Source organism: Nelumbo lutea, chromosome 2 (genome assembly GCF_056320005.1).
Source record: "Nelumbo lutea isolate HS-2025 chromosome 2, American lotus-T2T, whole genome shotgun sequence".
NCBI classification, from domain to species: domain Eukaryota; kingdom Viridiplantae; phylum Streptophyta; class Magnoliopsida; order Proteales; family Nelumbonaceae; genus Nelumbo; species Nelumbo lutea.
In genome coordinates, this window is record NC_142685.1 from 108,025,604 (window position 1) to 108,038,109 (window position 12,506).

General features: G+C 36.3%; 2 protein-coding genes across 2 annotated transcripts; both read left to right on the forward strand.

The window, feature by feature from the left end:
* The first annotated feature begins 781 nt into the window (after positions 1–781).
* On the forward strand, positions 782–2,081 carry LOC148872612 (polygalacturonase inhibitor-like). Its single transcript, XM_088969587.1, has one exon. The coding sequence runs from the start codon at positions 853–855 to the stop codon at positions 1,870–1,872; it is 1,020 nt and encodes a 339-aa protein (XP_088825713.1). The 5' UTR covers positions 782–852; the 3' UTR covers positions 1,873–2,081.
* A 2,748-nt stretch (positions 2,082–4,829) lies between these two features.
* On the forward strand, positions 4,830–6,032 carry LOC148872613 (uncharacterized). The gene has a single exon (XM_088969585.1). The coding sequence runs from the start codon at positions 4,872–4,874 to the stop codon at positions 5,931–5,933; it is 1,062 nt and encodes a 353-aa protein (XP_088825711.1). The 5' UTR covers positions 4,830–4,871; the 3' UTR covers positions 5,934–6,032.
* Positions 6,033–12,506: the final 6,474 nt, after the last annotated feature.

Here is a 12,506-nt window from a genome sequence, read left to right on the forward strand (position 1 = left end):
AATTTGGGTTTTCCGATTCTTAGAATTAATTAGGTTTTGCTAGGAACTTTTTTTTTTGTGGGCCTGAGATGGTGAGGAAGAGCTATGTATACTTGGGTAATGGGGAAAGGTGGGCTAAATCCTCCCCTGTTTTTACAAATTTTCCTTTTTGAAAATGACTAATAATATTTAATATGGTCGCCCCTCCACCTGGAGTAAAATTGGGTTAAAAAAAAAAACATGAGATGTTACCTATGTGTGGCTGCGATCTCATATAGGTAGAGTCACCGTGGCTCGGAGATCCAGACTCGCATTTTTTAGATGAAGCTGATGATGATTTTAAATACATTTTCTTTGCTCATCTCCCCATCTATAATCTCCTAACCTTGGTGATAGTAGGACTTGATCTCAAGTATATATCTGCTAAAATCAGGTGGCAAGTTACAACCTTGGAGTGACCATCTTGTATCGACCCAGACCCGTTTCTTTGACAACCCTAATTTTGGAGCGGAAGATTCAGACCCCATGACTAAACTGAGGGATTTATTTCTGTCCCCGTCATTGATTAAATGACACGGTGATGCTTATCCTACTGCCCAATAGGTGGTCCCAGTGTAGCATGAAGCACGTGGTTCAACTCTAGTTTACCTGTTGATTAAAGTTTTGGAATACAATAAAGTTTTAACTTCCGACGTGTCATTGGTTGGGTGGTTAGCTAATTCTGAAGCTATCATGTTTAGTTCTGAAGTTGGTACCTGAAGAATAAGGTAGCTAGGTTCTCCTGGTTTCACCATAAATAGATGACTAGAGCGTATATGGAGACCCATCCCAACAAGCAACAATAATCTCCTAAAACTACCAGAGAAAGATATCATGGAGTCTCGCAGCAGTACTTCACTCGTCTCATCTTTCCTTCTCTCTCTCCTTCTAGTCTTGCCTTCTCTCCCGTCCCTCACTCTCTCCGCTTCCTCCTTCCGTTGCAACACACAGGATTATAATACTCTCTTGGGTATAAAGAAAGCCCTGAACAATCCTTACGACATCATCGCCTGGCTTCCCAACGTCGACTGCTGCGACTGGCCTGGCATTACATGCGACGAAAACACCAACCGCGTCACCCAATTCGATATCTCCCATAGCAACTTGTCTGCCGAAATCCCCCCTGCCGTCGGCAACCTCACCTACCTCCAGTACCTGACCTTCCACAAGAACCCCGGCCTTCATGGTTCCATCCCCTCCACCATCACCAAACTTGTGCACCTCAAATTTCTCCGTTTTAGTTGGGACGGCCTTTCCGGTCCAATCCCAGAATTCCTGGGTCAGCTGAAAAACCTGGAATATTTGAATCTAGATTTCAACCAATTCTCTGGTTCAATCCCAGATTCCCTTGGCTACCTCCCCAAGTTGTCAGCTCTTTTCCTTGACAGGAACAAACTCAGCGGACCCATACCCTATTCGTTCGGAGGATTTAAAACCAGTGACTTCTATCTGATTCTCTCCCACAACCAGCTCTCCGGTGAGATCCCCTATTCACTGGGTGATGTGGACTTGACGAAAATCGACCTTTCCCATAACCAGCTCGTCGGGAATGCATCCACGTTGTTCGTCCCAAATGGAAATTTGCAGACAATCGACTTGTCAAGGAACAAATTTGACTTCGACCTTTCGGGAGTGAAGTTTCCGAAGACGTTGATATACCTGGATCTGTCGCACAACCACATCCATGGGAGTATACCCAAGGAGATAATCAAATTAGAGCTGCAAACCTTAAATGTGACTTATAACGGACTGTGTGGAAGGATCCCGTATGGTAAGAACATGAAGAGGTTTGATTATGACTCCTTCTTCCATAACCCCTGTTTGTGTGGAAAGCCTCTCCCTAGTTGTAAGTAGATCTAGCTACCTTCTACGTACGTCGGCCCTGGATGGTAATGACGGAATAATGAATTTTCCGGCCTGAACGGTTGGTTGCCGGGAAATTGCAATTTCGAATGCTATGTTCCAATTATATTGTTGTAATAAGTATGTAGGAGAGATATATTGTAGTATTTTAATTATCATCAACGTAATAAATTAGAAGCTGGTTAGTTTAATTGTGTATCTATCAGACTATCACGTAGCCTCATCATCATCTATCTTGAATCTTGATGTCATATTGTCATGTCATCTATTTCAAGATAGGGCCCACAGCATTCTTTTATTGATGATCACATCTCCGCCCCAAAACTGTATTCTTCGATTAATGACTGCATGCAACCTGTTTTTCACACAGATGGATACTTACTTGAGAGGAAAATTTTAATTTGTATATATGACCCCACACGCCCCTTCATACGAAAACTCAACTTAATTAATTATGATAGCTGATGATAATCGAATATTAGATCACTTATTCAAAGTGATTTTGATATTATCTCAAAGAATCGTTTAACTTAAAAGTTTAAAGTTGTTAAGTTACATCCTTAAAGAGGTTTTATTCTCTAACAGATATAACTCCCCATCCCCATTTGATAAGTCTTCATTCTGCTAAGATTTTAACAATATAAGCTATATGGTTGTGATTAATTACTTGAAAGACAATTTCTGTTAGACTTTTCAAATTGTTACATGACTGGATGGCCTTGAATCTGGAATTTGTCATTGACAGACTCTAAGAAGACTGGATTTTGTATCATTAATTTATTCATGAACTTTATTTGAATTCCTTGGTTTGGATCCTTTTCACTCCACTATTCTTCAACTATCCACAATGAGGCTAGAATATATAACAAAACGTCTACTTGAACAACCAGGTAGTCTTTTGGGTATGATTGACAATCCATTTATGGACTAACGTGGTCATGCCTCATGTGATAATTGAGCAACTAGTGTTTTGTAAATATCATTTTATTTCTTTGACAATGTGAACATGGCTTTGGGTATGGTGCAAGGCGCAGTGAGTTAGGGTTTAGGGAGGAAGACATGGTTTTGAAGAAGAAGAAGAAGAGCGAAGAAAGAGGGGAGGAATTCATTGCTGTTAATTGTAAGAAATAAATCAAACAAATAATCATCAAGGTTTAAAGTATCGGAAATGTAAGGTGTATCAGAAAGATAATTTTAAGAGATATATCGGGATACACTTTGAATACGTATAGATACAGATGAAAAATTAAGATACACATAAATATGTTAAGAAACTCAAATAAATCCTAAAATGTATATTCACAATGATAGTTACAAGTTTTATTCAATTGCAAATAAGTTATTTAAAAGTAAAAAAAAAAAGAACTGGAATTTAAGGATCTATATAAAATTCGAGATATTGGGACACACTTAGTAACTATTGACAAATGATGGAATAACTAAAACGTGAGAAAACAAATAACAAAAAACTAAAATGTATATTGATATATATGAGTTTTAAAATAATCAATATAATATATCTTAATATTTATTAATGCATAAATTTTAATAATTAATTCTAACATTTATTGATAAGCATACGCTAAGAAAAAGAGAAAACTTACTTAAAAATAAAAATGCATAAACCAATAGTAAGCAAATGGGTGTGGCTTAGTGGTGAACCTCTAATTGTTAAAGCTTATCTAAGGTTCGAATCTTGCTATTGCTAATGTTGTAGCTTTATGCTAACAAAACGAATTTGATGAAAAAGAGGGTTTTTAATTAATGAAATTAATGAGAAGAGAATTCCAATTAGGCGCTAAAATTGAAATTGAAATTTAAAATTATGCATTAATTACATGAATAATTAACTAATTAATGAGAGAGAAATTGCACTTCAATATAGGAGTAAATATAAAATTAATGAGAGGTAATTCGACCCTAAATATAATTTAATGAAATTAATGAGAGAGAAGGGGGAGACTTGGGCTAAAATAGAAAATCAGTGCTTTAATTGAACTAACTAGTATACATATATTTATATATTTTATGTATATAATATTTTCTACACATCATAAATTAATAAATATGCATTATTCATATAAATATATATATATATATATTCATAATATATAATATATTATTTATTATTTAAAGTATAATATTATATATATATATTTTTTTCTAGTGTTTTATTATATATTTATAATATATATTATAAATAATAAAAAATCGACAGACCGAATTGATGATTAACCGAATTGGTCAATCAATTAACCGATCAACTTCGTTTCAGTGTCAATTACCCCGATTCGGTTTCAAAAATAAGCCTACGATTCAATTAACCAAACCCTGGACACCACTAAAGTTTGAATCTGCTATTTGCAAAATGCTCCTCACACCAAACTCAAAGAATATCCTGACCACACTCTCTCAATAGAATATCTCAATTCCCTTATATGTAATGTAGTGGCCCCACCAAGAATTAACTTCATCCAATTCAAGGTGGGGCGATGGCAACTAATCAAAGACATTTTAGTTGCTTTAGCGCACAGCTATCACATTAAGCGATTATCACCCTAGAAACTCGCCACTAATTATCCACTTCTGAATACTGGTACTAAAATCCGGACTCTTTAATAAGTAGTAAAGGAGATAGGAAGGATCTGCTCCTCATAGAGGGCGCCTCACAACGATTTCGACACATGCATTGGGAATATTTTTGATAAGATGTGTTTCCGTACTTATTTTATTATTTACGGGAAATATTTTCACTGCATGTGACATGTGAGATGTGCCTGTGTGGTCGGTGTGAGGCGCCCTGTGCATCACCTATGTATCTCAATGACCAGGAAAGAGCGCGATAATCGTGAAATTCAATGGGCCAGAGAAACTGTGTATCACCTGGTCAGAACCAGTAGGCTCTCTATTCAGGATGAGATCAAGCTTACCAAGCACACTGAGAGCAATCAAGGGACCTTTGGCTTTGACCAGAAACCACTCAAGCTCATATGATTCTTTCTATAAATTCAAAGCATAACTCCCCTTTCCTCTGTAACTTATTAGCTCAAATTTCACGAAGAAGAATATCGTCGAATATGGAAATTTGCAGAAAAGGTAGTGCCTGTTCGCCCTCTTCTTTCCTTCTCCCCCTCCTCTTCCTCCTCTTCATTTCGTCCTCTTTCCCATCTCTCACTCTATCCGCCTCCTTCCGCTGTCACCCAGATGATAAAAACGCCCTACTAAACATCAAGAAATCCATAGACATCCCCAAAGATTCTTACTTCCCCTGGGATCCCAACACCGACTGCTGTCAGTGGGAAGACGTCACCTGCGACCCCAAAACCAACCGCGTCACTGGTCTAGAGTTTCGTATGATCACCGTCTTCGGCCAAATCCCAGCGAGCATTGGCGACCTTCCTTACCTTGAAACCTTTGTCTTGGCACTTTTGAAGAACGACAAACTCCCCGGTTGCATCCCCGACTCATTCGCCAAGCTCCACAACCTCAAAAGGCTAGAGATCAGCTTGAGCCCTCTCTCTTGTCGCATCCCCGAATTCCTAGGCCACCTTAGAAACCTGGAGTACCTCGACCTCTCCCATAACAAACTCAACGGTCCAATTCCGTCTTCACTCGGAAATCTGAACAAGTTGGTACATCTTCGACTCAACGACAACAAACTCACCGGCAGCATTCCCAACTCGCTAGGTGCATTAAACGCCGAATTGGTCGATCTGTCCTACAACAAGCTTACTGGGGAGGCGTCAATGTTTCTGAAGGCCGACGGAAAAGTGAAGGATATCCTCATATCGGGGAATCGGCTCGACTTTGATATGTCCAAGGTGAGGTTTCCAAACAATCTGAGAGCGCTGTATCTGTCGGCCAACAAGATTCGAGGAAGCATTCCGGAGCAAGTTACCAAGTTGAGGAAGCTGGAAGCGTTTGATGTGAGCTTCAATCGTTTGTGCGGAAAGATTCCCGTGGGTGGGAATATGCAGAAGCTCATTGCGAGCTATTTTTATCATAATCGGTGTCTGTGTGGTCTGCCACTCCCCAACAAGTGCAAGTCGTAACTCGGCTAGCTTCGGAGCATCCAATTTCCGGTTAAGTTTTTGAACAGTATGAATAGTTGGAGATTTGATTTTTTTTTTCTTTGTTTTTTTTTTTTTGTGTTTTTTTACAGGGATGTGATTTATGTGTTGGTCAGCTTGAATAAGATATCAAAGATGTGATGTGCGTCTTTGGTGATGCGATGTTTTATCATTAGTGGTTTGAAAATAAAGCTCGATAATAACTTAACGTTTTAGCAACGGTTTCTTGTTTCCACTTCTTACAAAATCTCAAAAATCATTTTTTGCATTCATTTACTAAAACACTCGTTTCATGGATTACTATTAAAACTTCCCATATAGTTTTTAATCGATTTCCTTAATCGACCTTCCATTCCATAACAATGGAAATTAAAAGTTCAACACTAAAATCTATTTGAAAATATTTAAGCGGAAGAAAATAAAATTGAAAATATCATTTTTTGTCGCTAATAAGACATAAGCAATCATTCTATTTGATCAATGCCAATTTTCACTGTTTTCATAACTAGACCAGACCTGACAGTCAGACCGGAAAAACCGGGAATCGGTCACCTGACCGGTTTATTTTCCTCCAAAACCATTTTTTTTTCTCAAAACCGTTGATTTTGGTTAGCAAACCGTTGAAACAGCCGATTAACTGTTTGAACCGTTCAAACCGTTCAAACCGTTTGAACGATTTTGACCATTTTCTAATTTTTCGATTTTTTTTATTTATTTTGTCAGAATGGACCAACCATTCAGGTTGAACGATCGGACCGTTTGAACTGGTAACCGGACCCCTGACCGGTTCAATCACTAGTTCGTTTTTAAAAACCATGATTATTTTCTGTATGGAGAAGTATTAGGGGTACTTTCAAAATAAACAATCATGGATCATGCCCTTGAACAACTTCCTTTCAGTTTGGGGGCGAAGAAGAAAGTGAAATTCTAAGTCAACTTTTTTGTTGTGGCATTTGTTGAAACATCATTGATACATCTATTAGACAATGCTATGTGGCAAAAACAAGTTTGAAAAAGGCCACTTTCGACCCAAAAGTTTGAGAATTGGTCACTTTAATAAATTTTATTAAGTAAATTACTTCAGGGTTTAATTAAATGATCCTAAAGTATTTAATTTATTTAATTAGATTAATTAAGTAAATAAAAAATTTACAGTAATTAAGATAATTAAGTAAGTTAAGCAATTAAATAAGTAAATAAAATTAATTAAAGAAAGAAAATTAATTTTTTAAATTTAATAGGCAAAGATAATCGATTTGAATAAGTAAATTAATCCAATTAGGCATGGTTTTAAAAACCAAACCAAAACAGAACCGCTTTCGTTATCAGTTCGATTGTTTAGTCTGATGGATCAACCAATAACATTTTGAAAAATAAAAATAAAATACAAAATGAATAAAAAAAAAAACCATTTAGCAGATTGAATAATTTAGTGGTTCAACCATTTGGGTCAAGAGTTTGTTGACCAAGTTAAAAATTTTGAGCGGAGAACTAATCTGCCTAGTTCCATTTTATACTTAGCCCAAAATTTTTCAAAAGAAAAAAGCATTTTGCTTAGCAAACCGTTGTCCTAGATGGTAGAATTGCTAAGTTCTTTAGTCCAGTAAATGGTTTTTGAGATGTTTTTTATTTAAATTATATTTTATTTTTTATTTTAAAAATGTGATGGGTTGATCCGTTCAAACTAGAAGATTAAATTGTTGACCTAGAAATTGGTGGTCAAATTGGTTCTATTTTGGGTTAGTTTTTAAATTACCATGCTTAATTTGTTAATTTGCATATAGTTAGATTGATTAGCTTTGTTTACTTAATTTAATAAATTAACTTTGTTTCCTAAATTAATTTAATTTACCTATTTAATTGCTTAACTTACTTTATTATATTAATTTGTGTAAATTATTTAATTAGATAAATTAAATACTTTAGGTCATTTAATTAAGTAACTTTATTTTATTAATTAATTAACTTTGGGGTCATTTAATTAGACTCTAAAGTAATTTACTTAATTTTATGAACGTGGCACATTTTCAAACTTTAGCAGTTCCACATAATGTTGTCTAAAGAATTTGTCAATGTTGTTTCAAACACCATCTATTTTTGCTTACAAATGGCCTTTTTATCAAAGTTCGGGGTAAAAAATGACCATTTTTAAGTTTTAATTCTTTAGGGTTGAAATTGGCATTTTCACGAAGTTTTTTTTTCTATTTTTAATTTGTAAAGTCTTCTTATTTTTTTAGGATTGGTTATTGGTGAAGATTCATTGGATAAGATGTGTAAACTAGGAATATGACCTGAATATTCAAGATGATGGCAGCCGTTAATTATTCTATTGTTGCAAACCTATAAATAATGATCCTTTTTGTTAGAAAATTTGTATAAAACTCACCATGACTTTTTATCGTTTCTCTTAAACTCATTGTAACTTTTTAAAATGTCCAGGAACCCATGTCAATCAATTTTTGTGATTTCAAAACCTGCCATTGAGAAAGTGTTGGGAAATGCAAATTGCCCCTGAATGACTAATCAACCTTATCAAATATATTTTTATGATTAAAATGCCCTTAACCGCCCAATTATACGACTTTCTGAGTTTCCCGGGGGAATGCAAAAAGATGAGAGGAGATCCTACTCACTACCCAGGTTTGGGAGGTCCGGCCAAGAAAATCACTAGAGGCTTCTTTCTATCTCTGTCCTCCCCCTCCACCTCCTGTTCTTCGTATTCTCCGCTGATGATCCAAAAAGAGAAACATTTTCATTTTCTTTTTCTGTATAGGATTTCGAATTACTTCAATAGCGGAGAGGAACAGAGAAACCAAAGCTCATTGCTTCATGAGAAATTACGAGCTGGGGAATGGGACCTTCGCTACTCTTTTCTCCTAATTGTCTTCGCCAAATGATAAACAAAACACACAACTCCTAACAACCCAACACAGTTTCAGTCCGTAATTCACAGTTTTGGATTTTGCAATCAGTTATGAAGGGGATTTAATCAAACATGTGGTGGGCATCATCAGAGTTTGATTTTGTGGTTTACGGTGGATATCATCAGACTTTGATTTTTGGGTTGGATGTTGGATGATTGATAATAATTTGGTGGCAGGTCTTGCGATCAATTCACTAATCTCATGATCTGAGGAACTGCAGAAAGAAAAAATGGTGGAACCATTTCTTAATTGAATTTTAATAGTCGTTACCATCACCCACATACGTATCACCGTTGTCTAAAAGTAACTAATACAATAAAGAGAATTCTTAAATAACAAAATTTTCAGGATCTCCTAGCAAGGATTGTACCAAAGAGCTAGCATCCCTTTGAATGGCACCACCAGAAAGGTTGTCTGCACTACTGCAATATCCATTTCCAAAATAATACATCAAGAACCAATTGCATTGCTTCCAAACTGCCAAAGACGAAAAGATCCGCTTCCTTAGCAGGGGAGGCCTGAGTTGTATGGTTGGATGTTGTTATAAGATTTCGTTTGTGGTCCTAAATACATCATCCAAAATCAGTAAAGTTGGAGGACTGTTAGATCAAAAGTAGCATTGTGGTTGGCCTTCAACCGGCCTTCAAGAAGTGGATTCCGGTTAGAATTGCAAGGATTTTAAACCCTTCTGCCTTAGGAATTGGAAGCAACAGCCAATAATGGCGCAATACAGAAACAAAATACATTGAAAAAAGCTTTAAAGAAAATAGTAGAAATCGAACTACCAGGAAGAATTATTCACTGAATAGTTAAGAGAGAAAATTCAATATCAAAATTGTCTTAGCCTTTGCCTAATTACTCTTTATATAGGCATGCTCCTTTATAGTTCCTATTCCTAATCTAAAAACACTCCATAATAGAATCCTACTAAAACTTTTCGAAAAGAAAGTCTTAATTGAGCAATCATAATATAAGAAAATACTCCATAATAGAATCCTACTAAAACCCTTCAAAAGGAAAATCTTAATTGAATATAAATTTGAAATCTCAGTATAATGATAACTTGGTAAAAACGAGTTAAGATAGAAACTTTATGATGTCGCCAACTTAGTAAAACGAACAAAGATAGAAATTATGTGACAATGCTATGTTGGTAAATATTTACTAAGCTAGGCTAATAGCATCGTCTCTGCTTCTTCTATGTCTTGGAATGGCCCCAACTTGCATAGAACTTATTAGCCTTCTTCTATACCGCATCATCCTCCCCGGGTTGGGGATCCGTCCTCGAATTTAAATCATCATCTAACTGATTGCCAACATATGGTACCAAGTGTTTGACATTAAAACATCATGGGTACGTATATGGCTAGGTAGCTTTAGTCTATAGGCATTCTCATTGATAAATTCAACTCTCTATTATGGCCCAACTTCCTTGGTGCTAGTTTTCCACATTGCTCAACCAGTAGGCATTCCTTCGTTAAAATGGCCCAACATAGCCTTCCGCATCAAATACTACTTTCCTCCTATATGTAATAAGATGGGTCTTCAAAAACCAACTTTATAAATGTTTACTCAATTGGTCCAAATCCCATACTGCATTTTCCTCCCTAGGTTGGAGAAAACTCGTCCTTGGATTCATGCTACCATGTGAGAGTCCTCCAACATCACGTATTGTGCTTCATTGTTTCCAACTTTCTAATAGACAGTTCGTGGTATAACTCTCCAATACGAAGTGGAATGTCTTCATTATATTTCTTAACTTTTGAAACACAATTGTTGATCTTCAAATAATTTAATTCTCCCTTTACTGACCATTCTAAACTTTGAAAAAATGATTGTCAATATGGACCCTCATAGACTTGTATGAAGACAATGCTATCAAATCCTCCAGAATGGTAAATATTGTCTCCATCTTGAAAATCATGATGAGGAATAACATATTCATCTTGAGCAATGGGTTCTTCATCATAGATTGGAGGTTTGTTCCAATCAACATGTTGTTCTTCAATAAATGTTGTTGAGGAAAATGGTCATGCAAGATTTTCATAACAATCCTCAATAATATTAAAGCAATCAACAAAGTCATAAGATTTGGTTTTACCTTCTGAATCTAAAACTGATAACTCCTCCATGGAACTCCAGTCTATGAATTCATTTGAGGATATACCTCCATTAAACTCTGGGAATTCAAACTTGAGATCTGTTTCCCATTGTTTCTGTTCACCACTTACAACTACAGCCAGTTTGGTTGCTTGCCAAGTAGATAATCCTCCATGAAACTTTGGGATCTCAATATTGAAACCTGTTTCCCACTGTTTCTGGTCACCACCCGCAACTCCATCCGACTTGGATGCTTACCTTGATGATGAAAAGGAATGAGTGGAAACACTTGCATTGGAGTCATTGTCCCCTCGTAGCGATTTCAACTCCTGAGCAAGTGCCTTGAATTGTCTTCTCAGCTCCGCTATCTCTCTCTCCTCGCATTTTGTTATTGGGTTCCTACTCTATGATGTGAGCTACTCATTTATTCTTAGGAGTCATAATCCAAAAAATGATCAAACATGAGCTCTAATACCAACGGTGCAATACGGAAACAAAACACGTTTAGAAAAGCTTCAAAGAAAAGAGTAGAAGTTGAACTACTATGAAGAAGAATTCTTCACTGAATAATTAAGAGAAAATTCAATATCAAAATTGTCTTAGCCTTCCTCTAGCTACTATTTATATAGGCATACACCCTTATGACTCCTATTCCTGATCTAAAAATACTCCATAATAGAATCCTACCAAAACTCCTCATAAAGAAAGTCTTAAATGGGACATGTAAATTATGCCAAGTTTGAATGTAAATTCCCAATACCCCACTATTTAGAAAAATTTCATATATGGAGGAGCATGCAACAATAATTGAGCATAAACTCTATTTAGAACAGAGAGAGAGCTGAGAGGAATGAGCGGGGGAGTGTACGCTGACAAGTGAGAGAGTCCGGTGAACTGCCAACGAGGATTTTCGTCGGTTGAAATGGCGATGCAAAAGGCAACAAGCTTGAACAAGAGGAAGAGGAATGGGCGGGATGAGCCAAATCAATTTTTTGGAAGTCCAAGTTCCTTAACTCTAAGGGTGCAACTCGGGCCAGTAATGTGTACTAAGGGTGCAACTCAGGCGGGTCCAACTCAAGCCTGAACCAATCTAGTCCAAAATTTTACATAGCCCAAACATGGCCTGAGCCCAACCTAACTATGCACATTCATACATAGGTATATATGTAAATTTTTTCATACATATTTACATCTATATACATACATATTTATATGTATATACATCTTATACATATTTACTTATATATATATTTGCATACATATTTGAATAAATGCATATATGCATGTATAGTCTTAGAGCAAGTTCATTGACCAACTTGACCCTAGCTTGGGCTTGACCCAACCCGAGTGCATCAAATTAAAATGCGGGCTAGGCTCGGGTTGGTAAGATCAAGCTTGACTTCAGGCTCTATTTAGGCTTGGGCCTTTAAGTCCAAACTTTAGGGATAGGCATGGATTGACCATAAACCCAACACAACCCGCCTAATTTGCACTCCTAATATGGAATGAACTGCACCACACCTTGGAAAAT

Coding starts and splice junctions, on each gene's coding strand:
- LOC148872612 (XM_088969587.1), top strand. CDS start 853: ATGGAGTCTCGCAGCAGTACTTCACTCGTCTCATCTTTCCTTCTCTCT.
- LOC148872613 (XM_088969585.1), top strand. CDS start 4,872: ATGATTCTTTCTATAAATTCAAAGCATAACTCCCCTTTCCTCTGTAAC.